Source organism: Perna viridis, chromosome 13 (genome assembly GCF_037379345.1).
Source record: "Perna viridis isolate PV_CMFRI_1.1 ecotype Kerala chromosome 13, ASM3737934v1, whole genome shotgun sequence".
NCBI classification, from domain to species: domain Eukaryota; kingdom Metazoa; phylum Mollusca; class Bivalvia; order Mytilida; family Mytilidae; genus Perna; species Perna viridis.
Window position 1 is genome coordinate 1,522,009 of NC_142457.1, and position 22,650 is coordinate 1,544,658.

General features: G+C 34.1%; 1 protein-coding gene across 5 annotated transcripts in view; it reads right to left on the minus strand.

Moving 5' to 3' along the window:
• Positions 1 to 16,482: 16,482 nt before the first annotated feature.
• Positions 16,483 to 22,650, minus strand: part of LOC148599182 (salivary peroxidase/catechol oxidase-like) — a 54,982-nt gene continuing 48,814 nt past the window's right edge. For all 5 annotated transcript variants that reach the window (XM_088558447.1, XM_088558448.1, XM_088558449.1 and 2 more), the window contains exon 13: positions 16,483 to 18,999. In XM_088558447.1, coding sequence (XP_088414573.1) covers positions 18,922 to 18,999 — 78 coding nt within the window. In that variant the 3' untranslated portion in view covers positions 16,483 to 18,921. The remainder of the gene's footprint in view (positions 19,000 to 22,650) is intronic.

A 22,650-nucleotide genomic window follows, 5' to 3' on the forward strand; every position in this document is an offset into this window, starting at 1 on the left:
GATGCTCATTAAATGTCATAGCTAGCATATAGCAAACATGGAAAGGAATGATATGATACGGGAGCAAATCAGCTCTCATGATGTAAATGCATACACCATAACGATCCGCGACCATACAGTTTATATTTAGCAACATTTTGGCGTTTTAAATGCTCATTGGTTGAATTGGTGGTGTGCAACCTTTATAACATCAAACGGTTCATTCTCCACTTTATACATGGCCTCTCTCCAGTCTAAGCATGGAATATTTATTTTTCCAATTCATGCAAAATTCATTTTATAGTAATTTCTTTGTGTAATCCGCAGGGAGAAGAGATAGTTATTCTACGAACAATCAACATAATGAAGTAATAAAGTTTAATTATACTGCATACTTTTTTCGTCCTTTCCTTACTATACTGATATAAATTATCCGACGCAATTTTTCACAATGAGATGGCCCTGCTTGTCATGTCAACCGAACACCCCCAACCACAAACAAAAACAAAAACAAAAACAAAAACAAAACAAAAAAACAAAAAAAACAAAAACAAATAAAAAAAAACAAAACAAAACAAAACAAATAAAACAGTTAATGCACCAAAATGATAATCGAATGATAAACTACATTTTTCTGTACAGTAGATTGTTGGAATTTTTCAATTGTAGCTGTAAGCTTAGTGTAAATTGCCTTTAGGGTAGGCCTAATACTCAAGCGAGAATTATAAGTTTAGAATTTTCTTCCTTTGAACTATCAACCAGGAAACCCAAAGCATTGTACGCCATAGAATAATTACCATGTTTTGAAGATGTGTTTCTTGTATCTCAGGTAGCTTAATCCCGCCTTGTCGGCAAGATCAAAAGATATACCTGACGACATAAATCTCGTTTAATTAACAACCCGTAATAATATTTTTCTTAGGCCCTTTCTCAAATATTTTAGGCATTACAAAGCATAGGGTAGGAAAATTAATATACACTGGTTCATCCTTTAATTTCTTTTGAAATGTTTTTCTTAAGATCTGTTTAAAAACTGCGGGATCCATTTCGCTATGTGAATTAAGGGATAATGTAGTGTGCAAAAGGGCGGGAAACTTCAAACAGACTTGGCTTTACTTTGGTATAATGCCACGCCCACAAAACCACCCATAATCTTTCAGGAATTGTTGCCAAATCTTTAGTCCATTATCAATTTCAATTACCTTTTACAGTTTAAATCTTTTTTGACGGTTTGGAAAATAAACCTTTAAAGGGGTGGTGATTTATGATTGGATGCATCTACCTTACTGCATATAAACTCTCTAAAAACAAGCTCAGACATCTTCTAGCCGTCATGACGTAACAACGACAGATCAATGTCAGTATAAGGTAGATTGAGTCTTTCACTATATATCACAAGCCATTTCTTTAATCAAGGAGTTCCGGGTTGTATTCGGTGGATGTCGCATGTAGTTTCCAGTTCCAAACAAGAAGAAGACAACCTTTCAGAACATATTAAAGTCAGTGAAGTGGAAAAGCAATGCATGTATGGGGTCTACATGTATATTTCATTCACCTTGTCCGTCTGTTTGTCACACCTTTCTGTAATAGATTTCTCTACCATCTGAGGGAATTCTTAGGCAGCAACCATTGATTTTCTGGAGAGGAAAAAAAAAGTTCGTTTGGAAAAATGACAAAAAAAGTTAATAAATAAAATGTTGACTAATATAAAAAAGTAGAGGATGACCAAAAAAAAAATATTGTTTTCAATAGATGGTGAAAAAATTATTTGTTTTTGATTGGCCCTGGGAAAAATTACAAGTTATTTTTGCTCAAGGTAAAGGCTTGTCTCAGAAAAAAATCCGTAGCCTCTACCCCCGAAAAACAAATGGTTGCTGCCTTAGTCTCTGTTATACTGCCTTTGATGACTCGCATCACGTCCCCCCTTTCTAGGTTTCTTGCTTATCTACAGTAATTCTTGTTTACAGTAAGGCTTAGTATTTCAAGGTGATACGTACAGACAGAACTGATTGATACGTTTGTGCTAGAAATATATATTTGTGGCACGTGAGCGTACTTGTTGTCCATTCCACGAGAAATAAAAATACTGACTTTTTACTTTAACATGGACAGAAATGATAGAGGAATACTACACATAATATACAAAGGGGAATAATCCTTGAACACAAATAGTAATAGTTTCTACGTGCATTTTTATCAATTCAGATCGAATATTGGAATCATCAGAGCCTATTTGATTTGTAAATGTAGCCTATTTTCAACTTTTCTTACACCGTCGCAAGAAAGTACATGTAGTTCCATTGGGATACCCCAACAAGGTTAAAATGTAAACACTCAGATCCCCATTAATGTTACATGTATTTACGATATAAAATTTAGTACAGGGGCGAATGCAGACACTTTGAAAAGGAGGGGTGCCAGTCGGTCTTTCACAGAAAAAGGGTGCTAGGACATTATTTGCCATTTTTTGGTAAATTTTACACATGAAAATGACATTTTTTTCAATACAAAGGGCGTGCTAACCCCCTAAACCCCCGTCTGGATCCGCCACTGTGCATGTAATTATACAGACATTTTACTAGAAAATTTCTTGAATGATAGAGGAATACCATATATAATATACAAAGGGCAATAATCCTTGAACACAAATAGTTTCTCCGACTGATGCATGAACATCCACCTTATTCGTACATTTTTATCAATTCAGATCGAACACCGAATCAACAGAGCCTATTTGATTTGTATATGTAGCATTTTTTCAACTTTTCTTACACCGTCGCAATAAAATAGTTCCAATAGGATACTCTGTTATGGTTCAAATGTAAACACTCAGGCACCCTTCACAGTTATTTCTATTGATTCCATGCTATTTACGTCAATAAACAAAACAAATAAACATTCTGAACTGAATATGCTGAATTTAACTCTAGTTCTAATCCTTAATTTCTCAATACTATAAATTCTAGACCCGTATACATAAGCGTATCCGCCCATGTAAGACTCGACAGGGTAGTCAAGGCCGTTAGCACTGATAAGCATGGGTCCCCCTTCCCCCGTCAAAATAAGCCGTTTAATGGTTTAGGTAGGACGGAAAACCTGATCAGATTATAAATAGTCATCAATTCTAGAAAGATAAAATAGAGATGGATGCTGGGTTCAAACATAGACATGTATAAATCAATTACAAGTCTATGGTTCCAATCGATAAACCGGTATATAAACAGTTGACGAAATTAAAGATAAATTGTTGAATAAGGAAGTAAGTCATGATAGTATTTAAATTCGTATGTTGATGAGATCCAGAAACATGAAAAAGGGGGTCTGGTCCAGGTTTTTAAGAAATCGGGAATTTCCGGTTACTATTGATCATTTTTCCTTGCAATATTCCTTGGTCTCGCGATGGTTCCTAAAAAAAGTCTATCAAGCCCTTTCACGTAGTTTATGAACTTGAAGAATGAATTAATTCTCTGGTTAGTGTTGTGACTGATTATTTCTTGTTAATCAACAAAAAAAAAACAAAAAAAAAAAAAAAAAAAAACCAGATGTAATCTACATCAATGACAAACTTTTTGTCATATTTTCATAATATGTATGCACCACCAGAGATGCTACTAAATTACCATATGTCAAAATCAGTTATCTTTCTGTCACTGAGCTTGTCTTTGTAGCTATAATGCACCGGCTTTAAATAAAGTGGCCGTCTGTCTGTCTGTCTGTCTTCTTTGTATGTAGTTTATATGTAATGTGTATGAACTAATTGCTTACTGTAAAAAGCGCGCGAAACACACATTTTAAGTATAGGGAGAAATTAGTATCCGATAACATTTGCATTGTACGCATGTAAGAATACACAATCATGGTCACGAGACTACGAATGACAATCGGAACTACTCGGCTACTTTTTTTTCCTTTTTTGTAACAAGAAAGTCTGAACAGTTCCGATTGTAATAATGGATTTTTCGTTCAATTAAAATCTTATGCACTTATAGTCTAATTACTGAATATTTATTTAAAAATTCCATGGATAAATAAATTTTATTAGCAATTTTGGGAACCAATATAATTTTCAAAAATGTCTTTAAAAATGAAAAAGTTATGGTGATTTAAAGTAGATGCCCCATACCACTCAATAGATTTTTTACCAACCAAAACCAAATCACAGGTAAGTGATGACATCACGAAGAACTCTCCTATTGTCGAGACAATACAGAATAAGAAGTCAACGCTGTTGTCACATACTAGTAGTTTGGTTATGTGTTTTCCTTTGCCGTGATTTCTAAGTTTGGCAAGATATGATACTGATTTCATAGAGTATGTATAGTGTATTTTATCTCGAGTTCTTTAGACAAGTTTATTTTGCTAACTCAGACACTATAGTGCTTCAAGAGCAATATATAAACATGTATTTAACAATGTGGCAAACAGTAAGAATCAACAGCTTAAACGAAAATCAACACATCTCATTATGGTGGAAACATTTTTTTCCCCAGTTTGCTTAAGAATTTACATCTGTTCGATTACAAATGGATAATAAAGCCTGCATCTTGATGGAAGACGGGTTTAGTTCGGTGATTGTATATTTATTGTAATTGTATTATTACTGAATAAAATATTTTAAACTAATTCGGTATAGATGCAATGTATAAAATAACAGAAATTAGGATTGCTGAAAGTTCATTTATACGTAATCTACAAAGCTGAAACTAAGACCAAAGGATCTGGCTTAACAATGTTCCTTCTATTGGATCAGTCCAGCTATAAAGTCAAGGACCTCAAGATTGAGGACTTCAAGGCTAAACCACCTGACTGTTCTTGCAAAAACTCGCCATTCAGATATGGTCCTTCTGGTCACGTCGTTACAGGAGATTTAACCATCATCGAAAACGAATCTCTGCGTAATATCCGTTCTAAAGGTCCCAAGTACTGCGAACCACGCTCCATAAATTGGAATTATAACTTTAAAGTTCTTATGGATGCCGTCGAGGACTATAAAAGAAAATGGATAAAACGAGAACAAGAAGACGTTGATTCTCTGCCGGAGTGGTTAAAGGCCGCGAGGTCTTTAATTTTGAAACGAATGAAAGTAAGCATGTCAGTGAGTGCCAAGGCTACATCGGTTTTCAAAGACCACGATGTAGCAAAAACATTGTCAACTATACATGACAAATATGCTGTCGTACCAGCAGACAAAGCCCAAAACAACATTGTTTTTGTCTGGAAAACGTTTTACATACAATGTTTATTATTAGAGGTAGACGTAGAAAATAATAGCACTGATAAGACATATTCTGCTACCACACTCTCCAAAGAAGAGATTGTGGAAAACCATAAATCTGTGCTATCTTCTTTTGGTCTCTCTACCAAGGACGATGATTGTGATTTACCGTCTATGTGTTTGATTCCTAAACTCCACAAGAATCCATACGAACAACGTTTCATAGCTGGATCTGCAAAATGTACCACCAAATCTCTTTCAAAACTTTTAACTTCTATACTCACAACTGTCAAAGAGGGTCTACAGTCCTACCACAATACTCCCGCAGTGGTATTAATTCAATGTGGATCCTTAAAAATTCGTAAGATCTTTTGAAGACAATCAGTTCAAGACTATCATCTGAATATAATAGTATTTAATAATATTAAAACCTATGATTTTTCAACACTGTATACTTCTATTCCCCATATTCAGTTAAAATCCCGACTTAAAAACATCGTTGTTTTTCCAAAAAAAGATGGTACACATGGATACAAATATATAGTTCTTGGTAGAGATTCCTCATACTTTGTAAGAAATAATTCCGAATCATCTTCCAAATATACGGAGGAAGATGTTTACGAAATGCCGGAATTTTTAATCGACAAAATATTTGTCCAGTATGATGGACGTGTTTTTCAACAAAAGGTCGGCATTCCAATGGGAACAAATTGTGCTCCTTTACTTGCTGACCTTTTCCTTCACTCTTATGAGGCTGACTTGAGCTGATCTGATCCGAAAGAAAGAATATCGTTTAGCTAGATCCTTTAATCTCAGTTTCCGCTATATAGATGACGTATTATCTTTAAACAATCCTAATTTTGGGGATTTGATACATCGCATTTACCCTAAACTTGAGATAAAGGATACTACAGACACTGTCAAGTCAGCATCATATCTTGATCTACACTTAGAAATCGATTGTAAAGGAAAATTATTGACCAAACTTTACGACAAACGTGATGACTTTTCATTCAAAATTGTCAACATCCCTTGCATCTGTAGCAACATCCCTTCAGCACCTGCGTATGGAGTGTTCATATCACAACTCATACGTTATGCCAGAGCTTGCCGAAACTACGCAGACTTTTTGTATCGCGCTAAAACTCTAACAAATAGGCTTCTGGAACAGGGTTATGTTGCTACAAGATTGAAGTCATCACTACAGAAGTTCTATGGTCGTCATCATGAACTCGTGGATCGTTATGGTGTATCCATCTGCACCATGAAAACTGATTTGTACAACGGATCATAGTTTTCCTTTCCTTGTTTGTCTACCCCGGACTTGACTTTTTATGAACAACTCGGCGGTGGTTTTTAGGAAAGCAGAGGACGCTTACCCTACCGGTGCATCTGGTCCATGCTCCCAGTTTTTAGTGGAGTTCGAGTTGCTCTATTGCTTTTGTTACTTTAGTTTAAACAGATTTTACTTCATATAGTCGTAAATGTGATAACATACATATAATACGTATAACAGATATAGGATCCAGAAACCAGCATAGTTATGCTTTTATAAATCTGTCTCCATAAGAACCATCATGATAAAATTGACATTTTTGTGCATGCTCAATGACAAATATATTGAATGAAATATAGCACAGTTTAAGAAAAGAAAACAATTACAAAAAGAAATGTATATATTGGAATAATCAGTAAATTTCCAAAAGAAGAGAAAAAAATATATTATAATTTTTTTTCAAATAAGTGAATAAATGTATGAATGTATGGGTATCAATAACAACTAAGTTATGTTTTAAACCTTTTATTTTTCAGAATGAATTTCTGGAAAAGCTTGAAAACCATAGAGTTTTGTTCATCTGATAGCTGCATAGATCCAAAGATAAATAAGCTCGTATCAATCCTAACATTGATATTACAATCTGTCATGGCATTAAACATATCTTTTCTTATAGTAGCATATCTTAGACATGTTAAACTCATTTGCCTTGTCGAGATCGTCAAATATAACATTATCCCCCTTTATCAGCGGTGGAAAACTAGATTCCACCCCTTTAATCCCAGATATTTGGTTAACGGTATGCCACCAATTGGTATTAGACGGGTTTCAATTGACAAGTTTACTAATCAATTCATTATTATGGCTATCTTTTGCTGATCGCACCATACTATTCACTTTATTACGAATCTTTCGAAATTTTGCCCAATCAGAGTCGCGATTATATTTTTTCGCCTTTCTATGAATTCTGTTTTTTTACGAGTGTTTTTCCGTATATTGTTAGTAAGCCAACGCGGACTACCCTTGCGAACCGTGATAATTCTGTTAGGAATGGCAGCGTCGGCTGCTTCTATAATACTCTTTGTAATTTTATTGGTTATAAAATCAATATCTTCCGTCTCAAAAAAAGTGTCCCAGTCTACTCGACGTAGAATATTATTGAAATCTTCAAAATTTCCTTGGTCCTACATCCAGACCTTGGGCTTAAATGACTTCGAAGGTATTTTGGAGCAATTTATAAATCCAATTACAGGACAATGGTATCGAATTTGGTCAATAAGCGGTGGGCCAACCCCGGAGTAGACTAGACTTTGCATATCGTTAGTAATAATTAAGTCTAACAAAGAGGAAGAACTTTCCGTAAAGAGCGTCGGTCCGTCGATTAGTTGAGATAAACTGAATTTAGTCAGCATAGATTTTACCTTTTGTTTCCGAGCATCTAATTGATTGTCGTTAAAATCACCCGTGACCAGAATATAATCAATACTATTGTCCTCACGTGCCTTTTCTAAGAATGTTTCCAATTTTCCAAAGATATCGATGTTGCTATTTGTAGGAATATAAAAAGTGGAGAACAGGACCTTCTTACCATTAAGTATAAATTGCAACCAAATACCCTTCAGACCATCCTCCTCTAAGTCATGCCTTCTTAGTACAATCAAGTTATCCCTTGCATAGATAATGACGCCTCCCCCACTTTTATCATGTCTACGATCATTTCTAACTGGAGTTTGATAATTCAGTAGGTGAACGGCGTCATTAGTATGACATTCATTTAACCATGACTCGGAAAAAGCTAAAATATCAAAGTTTTCATATTCAGCTGCAGTTAATTCAAGCTTATGGATTATACTTTGTATGTTCAAGTGAACAAATGAGACGGATGAAGAAAACTTATCGCATATTTTAGAAGTCAGTGATGAATTTTCAAGTGATGAAAATGAACTATCATTAAACGTATTACTTCCATCAAGAGGACCAGGGTTAATTTCTATACCATCGATGATTAACAAGATAGCTATGCATACAGTAAAAAAATGATCATGAAAGTAAGATAAATTTTGGGAGTAGAAGACTCCTTGACCAGACTCTTACCCTTAACAGTATCAGTATTGTAACTATCGGTCATGTAATAAAGTGGATATAAGAGTAGGACCAATTATCGAAAAATAGATTTTCACAATACATGTAAATGCCGAAAGATTATTTACACTAAAGATCATGATGCAAATACAAAAAGCATCAAGCAGACATAATGTTTTTTTAGTTTTACAATTTGTTAAACAATGAAAAAGACCCACTCTCATTCTATATTGTTCAGTTCCAATACACATTTAGGTTACTCCTGGTTCATCTTTAGTTAAGTGAGAGTGGTCAAACAATAATTCTATCAAACCGTCTTGTAAAACATAATAACAAGTACACCAAACAAAAACTCTTTCAACACAATCAAAATACAAAGCAAAGTGAAGAGTTGTAAAGCATTCAATACCCATACACAAAATAAATATGTAAAACAGAAAGATAAGTAAGCTATATACAAAAAGTATAACAGGTAGATATGTCATAGTAGAGATTAACTCTAGTACAATGAATGTTCGTGGAAATCAACTCAAGAAATTGATATATTTTATGTCTAATATTATCTAGTTCTAGTATGAAGAGTTAAGCCAAAGGGTTTATAGCCATCAATCAAGACTGTAATAGTACAATAATAATTTACACTGCTACTGACGGCTAACAATTACTTTAACAATTATAAGAGAAGATAAATTTCAGATCGTTTTAATAATTATGAAAATTGATAATTTTGTGGGATTATAGTAAGCTTTATTTTTGATTATATGCATAATAATATCGAAGAAAGTTTGAGGTTCTCTACATCATACATGTACTCTGATATAGAGTGACACGTGATTTATTACTGTACGTGTTTGTCACGTGATTAAATAAAAAATCAATGACACGCAAGAGTAAGCAATATTACTTTTAAGGCTTGGGGTATAGTAAAGCACAATAAACAAAGCAAGACAAAAAACAGTGAAGTCAATATACATAGAACGCTGTGATATAAATATATTTATTATGATGTCCATTCGTCAATCGTGAGAAACAGGTATTGCTGCCGCTGCAGCATAAGATTGTTCGAGAGAAATAAGATTACTTCCGTCACCACTTTCAGCAGACATACTGACAGTTTTTTGGGATCGTGGATGCCGGTGGATATAATACTTCCATTGCTCCCGGACAGTTTTTTAACACATATGTTTGCAAGGCGAGATCGGTGTTTGTTGTAGTGATTTGACCTTTAATGTTCTTAATGAATATTTTACCATCCAGCGTCCAAGAGTTAGAAATATAACCATTTGATTTTAGCTTACGTGCTATGTAGGCAAGCTGTTGCGTCGCTTTGTAAGGTCCTCGTTGATCATAATATCGGAATAATTTTCGAATCCCCGCAGGTTTTTACTGCTTTTGAGGATGCGCCGTTTTACAATTGGGTCCTTAACTCTTACAATTATCTGAGGAGGAGGTAATGGTCGACCACTTTTGTTGACTCGCGCCGGATTTCCAACTCGATGAGACCTTAGAATATAACCATCTTGATACTCATTATCAACATCTTTATTAATCTGAATGACTATTTCGGTTGTGTTCTCATCAGCTGATTCTTTTATACCACTAACACGCATCAATTCCCTTCTACCATATTGTTCAAGTGAATCAATTACGTCTTTAAGTTCAGCATTTTTCTATTTTAAAGTTTCAATTTGATTAGTTAAACCATGAAAGGAATCTTTAAGTACTCTTTCTAATTCCTGCTTGAACAATGTTTGTATCATAGTTTGGATTTCTTCGCCAAGGACACTCTTTAGCTGCAACACTATATTACTTAAGTCTGAAGGTTGCAGTGCAAAGGAGGTTGGCACTGGTGTTGTATATGAGGGGCTTGATTGGATGTATGAAGATGTATGCTGTAAACGAAGGTCAAGAGCAGCTTTTGTTACTTTGTATGTATGATTTTAGTTACTTTATGTTCTTTGTTGTGTATGTCTGTTTTCCATGTCTGGTTTTTGTCCCTGGATACTGCACTTCGCGCAATAAACAATATGCACATGGAAAATTTATGTTATTTTTCAATAGACAAAATTTTTATCATAGCCAATTCTTAAATGTGTTTTGTTCTTAACCGAATATAACTAAGAGTTTTGGAATGTTGATATATGCCAGAAGGAAAAGTTTAAAGCAAGAGTTATCTTTCTTTGCATTATATAGAAGTTTGACCGTTTGAGTAATATAAAGTACAAATTAAACTTGAACAAAATTTGAAAAAAACGAAGTTATTCACTAGATTTAAGAATAACGTATCAAAGAACTTGGGGCGGACTTGAAAAAAACACAAAGAATAAATAAGGGTATTCACTTAATTCTAGAATATATCATTTTATATCAATTACATACATGTAATTCAAACAAAAATAACTTTCACACTACTTTCACCGTCCGTATGCAAGCATGCACTCTATAGATGAACATATACAACCGTGTACTCATAATTTTAGAATGATGTTTATCAAGAATTAAAATTACACCATTTGTGCATCTAGTTTTATTATTATAGAAGTTAAATAAAATAATAATATGATATTTTCTATGTCAGTCTTGTTTTTGTTCTAGTTAGAATATAACAAAAAATTTGGGAAAGTTATTAATCTGAATATTTTATCACGAAAAGAAAAAAAATGAAAATCAGAGTTATCTTTCTTGTATTAAAAAAATGTTGTTAATAAACTTGTGGCAAACTTGAAAAGGAATAAATAATAAATAGTATATCCAGTGTATCACATTATAACTATTACATACAAATAATTCAAACAAAAATAAACTTCACATTACTTTCATCATTGATATGCAAGCATGCACGCTATAGATGAACACATACAACACATACAACACTATACTCATAATTTCAGAATTTATCAAAAAAAAAAAAGATCTCAGAGAGATGATGTAAATATACTTATGGCAAATATGAAAAAGAATTAATAATGAATAAGTGTATTCACTTAATGTTAATTAGTATTTCCAATGTACTATATTATATAACTATTACATACATATAATTAAAAAAAAATAAAAATAAATTTTACACTGCTTTCATCATTTATATGCAAGCATGCGCTGTATACATGAATATGTACAACAGTATACTCACAATTTCACAATGTATGCAAATGTGCGTCTAGTTTTATTATGAGAGATACTTTATCACCAAAAGGAGAAGTCGAAAATCGGAGTTTTCTTCCTTGCATTAAATTATATTTATAGATATAGGGACTGTTAATGCAAGACTGGATCGCTTGTTAAAAATTGAGATAAGGTAGTTAGCTACATCACAGGCTACATCTGGCCTTGTTAACAGTATTTTAAACATGTCATCCATGTCACATTCTTCTGAATGAATGTTAAGTTTGTCTTCAATTGTATTAACCATTGCGTGTCTCTCCGTGTGGTAGGTTGAACACAGCAAAAGAAAGTGCATTTTATCCTCGATTTCTCCATTTGAACATGTCTTACAGAGGCTTTCTTGTAGGGATTTACTGCGATGTCTTCCTGTCTCCTATGTCCAGTTGCCATATCATCTATTTTCACGCAGCTCTTAAGGTTTTTGTACATGCACTTCATGACTGTGTACATTTTCCCCGTTACACCAATACTCAGAAGTCTGGCAAAAGGAAGGCTATGGTGGACAAAGTCAAATGTCTTTGAAAAATGAACGTAGCAAAAAATGTGGGCAGGGTATTGTTTTTTTTCTTTTTCGCAAGACTGTATATAGGGTGTAGATATGATCAACACATGAGCGTAACTTTCTAAAGCCATTCTGTTCTTCACATATAAGTTCGTTACTGTCAAAAAAACTCAGTTATTCTTATACATATTATGCTGTTAAATATCTCTGCCACAGTAGACATGAGACTTATAGATCTATAACTAAGGGGATCCCGATAGTCCTTTCCTTTTTCAGTATTGGGTGTATGACGCTAAGATCCCACATGTTGGGAAGAGTTCCACTTTCGAAGCATTTCTGAAATAGTTTCAATATAAATTCCATTATTCTTTCACATTTCAAGATTTCATTTGGAAAATTATCTTTTCCCGTGGCTTTGTTTGCTTTTGTCGATTTAAGAGCCCTGTTAAGTTCCTCTATACTTATTTCCGTATTTAATACTGAATCAGTTAGATTTTGTCTCATGTTATCATCAGTCTCTGTTGTCCATTTGATCCTCCCAGTCTTCAAGGAGCTTACGAGTATTTTCCAGGAAAGCATCACTAGCTTCGTTTAGTTGTGTTTTGTCTTTGAATAATTCTGAGAAGTCATCTTTCCATTTGCTCAGTATAGTTTCATGTTCATATGTTCTTCAATTTTACACAGTCTATAGCTTACTTTTCTGTTTTTGGGTCCAATTTATTTATTTCCTCCCAGAATGTCTTGGGATTTTCTGTTTTAAGTTGTGTAATGTAGTCTCTGTGATCTGTCTTTCTAGCTGTCTTACCCTCCTATCAAACTGTTTTCTACTCTCCTTGAATCTTTGTATAAGTTCTTTTCTCTGTTACTGCCCTTACCTTGTAAAAATAGAGATTCATTTTTCTTTACAGTTTGCCATAATTCTGTAAGCTCATTGTTCCACCAATGTTTCTTATTGCGTTCTTCCTGCTTGATCTGGTGGTTCTTACTTTATCAGACAGTTTTTCGTTCATTTCACTTGTCACCAAGTCATCAAAGTTTTCATACATAATATCAACCTCATCTTGACAATTTTAAAAATTCTCCAGCCTTTCTATAACACGAACAATCGCCCTGGCTGTACGCTCGTTTGTAAACATATCTACTGGAATTGTTTTAGTGTTATATTTATGATTGGCTGTTTCTTTTTACTGATTTTATAATTTGAAATAGTTTTTTTGTTCTTTCACATGGTCATTCTATATTTTGATACATTGAGTTCACATTGAAGTATTGAGTGGCCTGGTTGCGTTACAGATCCATGTTGTACATTATAATTATCTATACATTCTGATACTAGTAATGCTTCAAAGTTATCAATTTGATCAAAATGTGAGTGTGGTACAATAAAATTATCAATAACAGACTTGCCACGTGGTGCAACACATGTGTAGTTGTCTTTTATCGTATCAATTATTATTAATTATTGTTTTCCTCAACTGTTTGTTTTCTGGTTTGTTGTCGTACCACCCATTTAAATTCCAGGCGTTAATGTTTATAGTCGAGTGGCAGGTATCGTCAAAAGGGGGGTGCTGATTGCTACGATGTTGTGGGTTTTCTTTCGTAGCTAGAAGGGGCTCCGAGGATGTCCACAACTCGGCCTCCTCTCATTTTAAGCGTTGGTACAGATTTTAGCAACTTACGAAGGTTAGCCTCAGTTTGTCTTTCATGTTTATTTTTGTCGAAATCTATGTATATGTGAGATAAACTTTCGTTTTGACTGAATTTCTTCTTGTTGATCAGCACATTTCGTCTGGACTCAGCATTCCGGAAGTAAACAACAACGACTAAGGGTGCACTATACAGTTACATTAAGGCGCGCTGTTTCGCACATCAAGTTACCCCCATCAAATTTGGTAAAACGTAAAATTAAAAGTTGAAATTTAGTGGGTATACTGTTTAAATGTAGTTAAGCATTTATACATAACAGATGTAATATATGTAATGGTAAACAGGAGTAATTTAAATGAAGAATAGTCCCCTGCCTTATTAGGTACTCTCCTCAGCATCAGAAGGCTGATTTTCAAAATACCTTATTTCGCACGAACTTTTGGAACTAAAATTGTTAGAGAATGAATCGCAAAGGGTCTTATCTTTTTCATACAAGTCTTTAAAATTGACCTCTTTTAACGTGAGTTGTGCCATACATTCAATGTTTTGTCTTTTTCGTAAAAGGGGTGGGGCGGTATTGGTTTATGCTTTATTCGCGATGATATATAGCCAATTCAGATTTATACACTAATTCTTAATGATTGTGGTTTTCCAAAGACGTTGTGGTAGGTGCTATTGTTTCCTATAGTTTCACTAAGTTGTATACGTCAGAAAGAAAAAAACAGCTGGTCGCCATAGCCTCGTTCTCGTATATAGTATAAAAATAAGTGGTATACATGGTTGAACATTACATCCCACAGTCATCGAGCATTGAAGGTTCCCAGAAGATCGTTCAGGACCCACACTGAATTGATACCACTACGGGAATGACAAGCGTCGTGGTAAGACTGAAGACCCCCTTTGACAGCTGTATGGAAGTTAATATGTTTGGTAGTACATATTGCAGATCCAGTTACATGTATGAAGTGTTTTAGTATGAAGTCTATTGAAGTTATAGGTCTATTCACTTTTTTATGTTTTATATTTTATATTTCATATTTTTTTTTATATCTTACATCTACTGCAGATAATAAACATTGGATGTGATACGGCTTGCAAACAAAAACAATGTTGTTTTGGGCTTTATCTGCTGGTATAACAACAAATTTGTCATGTATAATAGATAGTGTTTTAATTGGCTATTTCTTCATCTTTGAAACTGACGAGCATTGACACTCATTGACCTACTTAGAACTCCAATACGTTTAAAGATTAAAGACTTTACCCCTTTCTCCCAGTCTGGCACTGAGCGAATCAAAGTTTTCTTGTTTTATCCATTTTCTGGCACAATCCTCGACATCATCCATAAGAATTTTAAAGATGTAATTCCATTTTATTGATCGTGGATCATGGTGTTTAGGACCTTTAACGGGAACTTCACGGAGATTTTCGTTTTCAACACTGTCCTAATAACATTCTAAATTTGTACTTGCCATTTGGTGAAGTAGACAAGTTTGGTCATAAATATGGTAGATCTATTAACCAGCTTATTTAGGAATTATTTGAAGACATAAACTATTCCCCTTTGTTTCGGTTTAAATTTGAAGTCAGTGTCGATTCCAGAGGTGTCTGGGGGTCGGAACCCCCATTTTGTTGAAAACTTTTGTTAATTTCGTACAAACATTTGTCAAAAATACTTTTTATAGCCTGAAACACCTCTTTTTTCGTGGCCCCTCTGGAACCCCCTTTTTAAAATTTCCAGATTTACAAATAAATCTGTCAACTTTAAAATTTAGGTTATTCTTTCTGACCAATCAGAACAGCACTTTCAAGTAACTTTACTTTTAATTCAGGATATGGCAGAAAGTGAATGAGATACCGTACACTGTGTATGTATGTATATATATATATATAGTGTTGAACGTTGTCCGGTACTTTGTTGTTTTCTCTTTATACAATGCAAAAAGGCAATGCAGGCACTTGTTTCGGGAAAAAAATAATATATTTACCTTATCACCTTAACAATACAATGTTTGGTATTATATTTTTGTTCGAGATTTAGTCTGTTTGATCAAATTTACATTGTGCTTCGACTCTGTTCGTAATTTCTCCTTTTAATTTAAGTCTCATTGTTAATTAATACCATAAATGAATAAGAGCTGTACCAACTTCCGAACGTCCTTTCCGTGTAATTAAACAAGTCATAACATTATCTTTCTCATATTGACATGTACTATCGTATAAAGTTAGCCATTTTTTTAATAATGCAAGGCAAAACAAAATAATTGTGCGATTCACATTTTCTACAAACCCCTTAAACTTGTCCTGTCTCAACATATTTATTACTTGTTACCAACAACAACAAAAAATGAATATTGTAGATCTTTTCTGTCTTCTACATTTTGAAATGTTTTCGATGAAAATTCTTACACTATCTACGAAGACCAAAAGCAATGCATGATATGCGAGGGTAGGAAACCAAAAAGTGATTACTGGTAGCCTAACAATATATAATGCATTCTCAACATTGCTTTTAAACTGTTCATTGGAGTAAAGGAGATGTTAGTAGAGATTCTGTATTGACTGGTACAAAAGAACCGATAAATCATTGAATTACATTAATTTTGTAACAAAATATGTGTTTTGAAATTTATTTAATAAAATTTGCATAAAACCAGGGATTGTAATATAATGTCCCTGATAAAACGTAGTACATAACAATTTAATAAAAAAAAATATATCACTCATCAATAACAGTATAACAAGTCTGTGCACACAATATAAATAAATAAATAACAAGAAGACAAATCAAGATATACGTTCATTCACAACAGCAGAAAATATAATTTGTTCTTTCTTAAGGCAGCGGCGGATCCAGAAGGGGTGCAGGGGGATAGCAACCCCTTTTTATTGGAAAATTTGTCATTTTCATTTGTAAAAAATGACAAATAATGTTCTAGCATCCCCCTTTTTCTGAAGAAACCCCAGCAGGCACCCTCCAGTTCAAAGTATCTGGATCCGCCCATGTTAAATATCAAGTATGAGCTATCTAGATTAAAATGTATAAACCTGCACATTCAATTTCATATCATCCTTTTTCTTTTTATCTTCAAATGTTTTGAATAGAGGTGGGGGTGGGAGTGGGAGTGGGGTGGAGATACCTATGAATTAAACCACACTTATCTAGCAATTTACGCTGTTTCAATTGAGAATGAATACATGTAGGCACCGAACATGTTTCTCTTTAAGGTTGATTTGCGCGGGCGCATTTTTTTATTTATATTTTAGCTTTTAGCAGCTGTCGAATTCAATATAAGCCTTGTTAAGTACTGGGGAAAACACGGAATCACCTTTTTCAATGAACTTTGTGTTCCATATTAATTCAGCCTTATGTAATATTTATATACCATATGCAGACAGGACTTTCAAAATTATCGGAAATTATTTAAATCTAACGTCATTTAACAATCGGTCATCTTTTTCTTTGCAAGATTCATGCATATTCTGAGAGGGCTGGCTGCAGCGTTTACAGTTGGTTTCAAACGTCAGACACTGTTCGTTAGCTTGAAAAGTAGTACAAATGTATACATTTATGATGCTCGGAACAAGGAAATATCAAGTTCCGTAGTATTTATGACGTTTAAAACTCTCATTACACTCTGCGGTCCTGTATTGAACACAACCCTCTCACATATTGCACTTATCTTGTTATTTCGGAAAAACGAATGATTTTACGCGACACATTCCGAATGATTTGAATACAACCCGAACATTCCTACAAGGCTGTCTGCAACGATTACTAAGAAAAGAAGCTCATTGAGCTTGAAAAACAAAATAGAGATATTGTAAGAATATAATAGGCGGAAATTACTAGACGCGAACAGCCTTCTTATACACAAAAATGCTGACCACTAAAACTCCTAAAGAGTAGAGACAGCGCATGCTCTTGTCAACTTTCCTACTAATAAAAATAAATGACATCCGACAAATGTCGATCTGCTTCATCCTGTTATACGAAGAATTCGCATTAAGCGTAGATCTTAAAGTTAACAATAATAGCCTTACTTATATGTAATGGAATATACCGTACACGCGAATTAAATATGTAAATACATCCAGTTACATGTAATAAATTTGAATGAATAAGAGTGTTACAAACATGTACATGAAGTTATTCAATATACAGAAATAATGTTAACACTTATTACAAGGGCGGATCAAGGATTTTAGGGTAAGGGTGACGTAAATAGAATTAAAAGCCGAGCGAAACGAGGTTAGACCATTTTCGGGGGTTGAATTTGTGAAAAATCAAGGTTTAATACCCCATTTTTGTTGCAAAGTTTGTCAATTTTATACCGTGACAACTTTGTAATAAAATAATGAACTTAAATTTCCTCTCCAAATAAAATTATGTCGCCTCCACTATTGGTGAAGAAAATCTGGTGTTTCGTAGCAAACACAGGAACTCTATTCATATTTGAAGGTAATAGCCACTGCCCTCAGTAATTTAAAGACACCAAAACACAATAAAACATGACTCAAATCAGTAAACACTTAATTGATAATTAAATTACGAATTTGATTAACGATTAATTATCAGTCTTTGTAGGAATCAGGCAGTGGGTAAAATATGGTATAAAATAAACTCATGAACTTATAATTTTCTACCTTATAGTAGTGTAAAAGTCTGAAACAAAGAAACAATGAAAAAAATATCAATTGAAAAGAAACACAAAAACCATAAATAAAATAAAAAAAAGATTTAGAAATTCAGAAATGTATTGCACACGCCAAGCTCAGGGACAAGAGACACGCGTGACTATTGCAATGACTGGCGTGGAACATGTATAGCACACTGGATATATGATATATACGGCACATGGATGCTGACGCATACACTCATCTGCGTAAACAACACATAACTGCAGGAATTAGAAAGATGTACCATTGTTATCGATAGACAAACACAATGAAAATAAATTAGTACAGATGACTCCGGTGATTAAACGGTTTTTCACAAATTTGGAATTCAAACCAAATTACAAAATGCATACATGTATCTATATCCACTTCCTATCACAATATCAGCAGCATACATGAATAAATCACCAGTATTAAATATGTCGGTGAAATAATTGTGCCCATTGATTCAACCTAAAAATAAAGAAGACAAAATATAAAATGTAAACACACAAGTCAACAGTTTGTAGTGGAGTCCTGGTTGCTGATTTACTTCTGTTTCTTTGTGTGTGTTATTTTAGTTATTTCACGTATTTTGTTTTATGTCTGTTTTCCCTATCTAACCCTTGTCTCTGGATGATACTCTTTTGATTGTCGCTCTAATCTTGGTTCCCTTGATTACTCCCTAAACGACTTGCCTAATATAAGTTTTCATAAAACCAAAGGATTCATCTTGTTTACCAAATCATATTTTCGGAAACCCTTAATTTTGATCATGTACATTTTTGTATGTAACAGTATAATCCTGGTCATTAAATCGAGAATGTGACTAATAATTCTCTCTTACTTATTACGTCACGATACGCAGAGACGATATATTACGTAACATTAAAATAAATAAGCGAAACTGACAGATTGCGTGACTTTTTAGTGCAAGTACCTGTATGATTTCTGTCTAGACAATTTTATAATTCATTAGAACTTTAAGATACTTGCGTATTCTCAAAGTTGATATTTAACAAACATTACACTTGTTCACACACATATGCATAAAAGTCATTTTAAAGTACCAGTTGTAACTGGAAGATTGCGGAATGAAGAAAGATAGAAAATGTAAGAAAATGCCAAAAATATTCAAAAGGTGGTGAGTGTTGTACCTGACACCAATGTACAATCACTGTACCAACATACTAACAAAAGTGCTTTTATTGACAAGACGGCTGGTATGTTTGCTCTATGATGGATAAAAATGTATCGTTTGTTCTAAAGAGATTAATTAAGTATGATTTTTAAATGATAGTAAATAGCGTCTCTGCCATCAAGTTTTTTTTCTTCCTCGTTTACATTTCATATTTGACCTGTTATATGTGGTTATTGTCATACAGTTCATTAATTGTTCTCTGTGTATCAGTCGAATCTTTTACTCTGAACATACAACACCTAGATGATTACATTTAGAAAGAAAACTACAACTTAATTAACTTTGTAACAGCTTTGGTGGATTTCTGAAACTCATTTTAGGAGAATCGAGTTGAATTTTCACCTGTTAAGTCATTTAATACATTTTCTACTTTTATGGTGCCGAATTTTGACGAATTCTTGCTCCGAAAAGGGAGGAAACTTATACTATTGCTGCCAATCGGAACTACACGGACGCTAACATAAAAATGTTTTTTTTTCTCCTTTGTAACGATAAAGGCTGAGTAGTTCCGATTGTTATCGCTGCAAGGTCATTGTAATCTGTGTAATATATATATATAAGCAATTAAATAAAAAAAAATATGCATATGTGTCTGCAAAAATACAACATTTTAGCTATTCAAATAAGTCTAAAGATATACACAAGCAAGTATCCAGATAATATAATTCTACAGATATGGTTGTCGTACTTAGGTATTTAAAAATGCAAAATTAACATCAACGACTCATTTCTTAAAACTTTTTTAATGGCCAGAGAAAATCGTCCTCCTATAAGAGATCAAACTTTATCCCAAAACTTTCAAATATTTTTACGCATTCGACATTTCAAAATTGTCTTATTTCATGAAAGATCTCATCCTCCCAAGTCAGGGTTTTGAGTCCACCCTCGCTCCCTCAAACCCCTGACATCACTCATTCATATTTAGCAGGTATCGTCCAGCCAATTCCGATTGGTTGCTTCTCCGGGTGCGAAGCACCAGTGAAAATTAATTTGACATAAAATGTCTGCGGAAAGGTAAACAATGATACGAGTAACTGATAGTTGTAAGATGTCACAAATGATTCAATATGACAAAAATGATAACTGTAGATTCTGTTTAGAGTCTTTAGCGAAAAAATGACGTCATGTGTATGTAGCCATTTTGTAAGTTATATCGAAGAGTTTCTATTACGAGTGATTTGATTGGATTTTGGAACCGGGATGAATTTAGGTAACTCACTAGATGGCGCTGGACGATACCCGCTAAATATGAATGAGTGATGTCGGTGGTTCTACCGGACGTTACTTATAAGCTGTAGACTATGACACGCCCTTATATATATTTATTCCTATTTATAGATTCTTATATCATTTAGTAGATATCTTCTATTTGTTGTAAGATATCCCTATATTAAAATTATATAAGGTATCTGTATTAAAAGTATATAAAGCACCTAATAAAGTTATAAGATATCTTATAAAGTTTTTAAGATATCTCAAAAAATATATATGATATCTTATAAAGTATGTTGGTGCTAGAGTTTCCAAAATGTTTAATAATTATGTCAGGATAGCAGAGTGTTTTTTTTATCACAGTAAATCAGAATACGGTCATTTATGATGATGGTTATTTCAAAGAGTGACCCATTCTTACCGAGGGTGTAAATAACCATTAATCAATAGATAGGGCCAATGAGATGCAATTCTCGAAAATAACACAATCAACAGCTTAAAAAAAATCTGAATATAATTTATATTCTTAGTACTTGTAAAGAAATGAATCCAGGACGTGAGTGACCTGAAAGCGGAAGTGACGTAAAAAGCGAGTGCTCACGTTTACCTCAATTTTAACAGATATTTCCTTTATCGACTTTAACAGAATACAATCGGTAGTCATGTCAGTTCATTTTCACAAGCGTTATTAAAAGACTCATCAATCGATAGGTATACACTGTGATATTCAAAGTACATCGTTTAAAGAACTAAAAGTGAATGGTAACAAGTACTATCTTTAAAAAAGATAGCCGAAGCAGTAAAATTTGCTATTTTTAACTTATAATTTTCATCAGGAAATAACGCATGGCACGCAATTTCAATTTCCTTTTTCGATCCCTACTAAGTTATCAGTATTTGGCCAATCTAGAAACAGAATTTTGATCAGGTGACTTGCGTTTCCATGGAAGAGCGTCTTTTAAATAATACAGGTTGGAATTGAGGATAATCTTCTAAATTGGTTAACAATTTATCTAGAGGGAAGGTCTCAAAGGGTAGTCGAAAATGGTTCTTCTTAGGAATGGTTACCCATTGGCGCTGGAGTTCCTCAGGGTTCTATTCTTGGTCCCCAGTTATTTATCTTATTTATCAATGATATAGTAACTGATATAAAAAATGCAAACATCAGATTATTTGCGGATGATACTAGTCTCTTCCTCGTAGTCGATTACCCTAACGACACAGCCTCCATACTTCCTCGTAGTCGATTACCCTAACGACACAGCCTCCATACTTCCTCGTAGTCGATTCCCCTAACGACAGCCTTCATACTTCCTCGTAGTCGATTCCCCTAACGACACAGCCCCATACTTCCTCGTAGTCGATTCCCCTAACGACACAGCCTCCATACTTCCTCGTAGTCGATTCCCCTAACGACACAGCCTCCATACTTCCTCGTAGTCGATTCCCCTAACGACACAGCCCCCATACTTCCTGATAGTCGATTCCCCTAACGACACAGCCCCCATACTTCCTGGTAGTCGATTACCCTAACGACACAGCCCCCATACTTCCTGGTAGTCGATTCCCCTAGGGACACAGCCTCCATACTTCCTGGTAGTCGATTCCCCTAACGACACAGCCCCCATACTTCATGGTAGTCGATTACCCTAACGACACAGCCCCCATACTTCCTCGTAGTCGATTCCCCTAACGACACAGCCTCCATACTT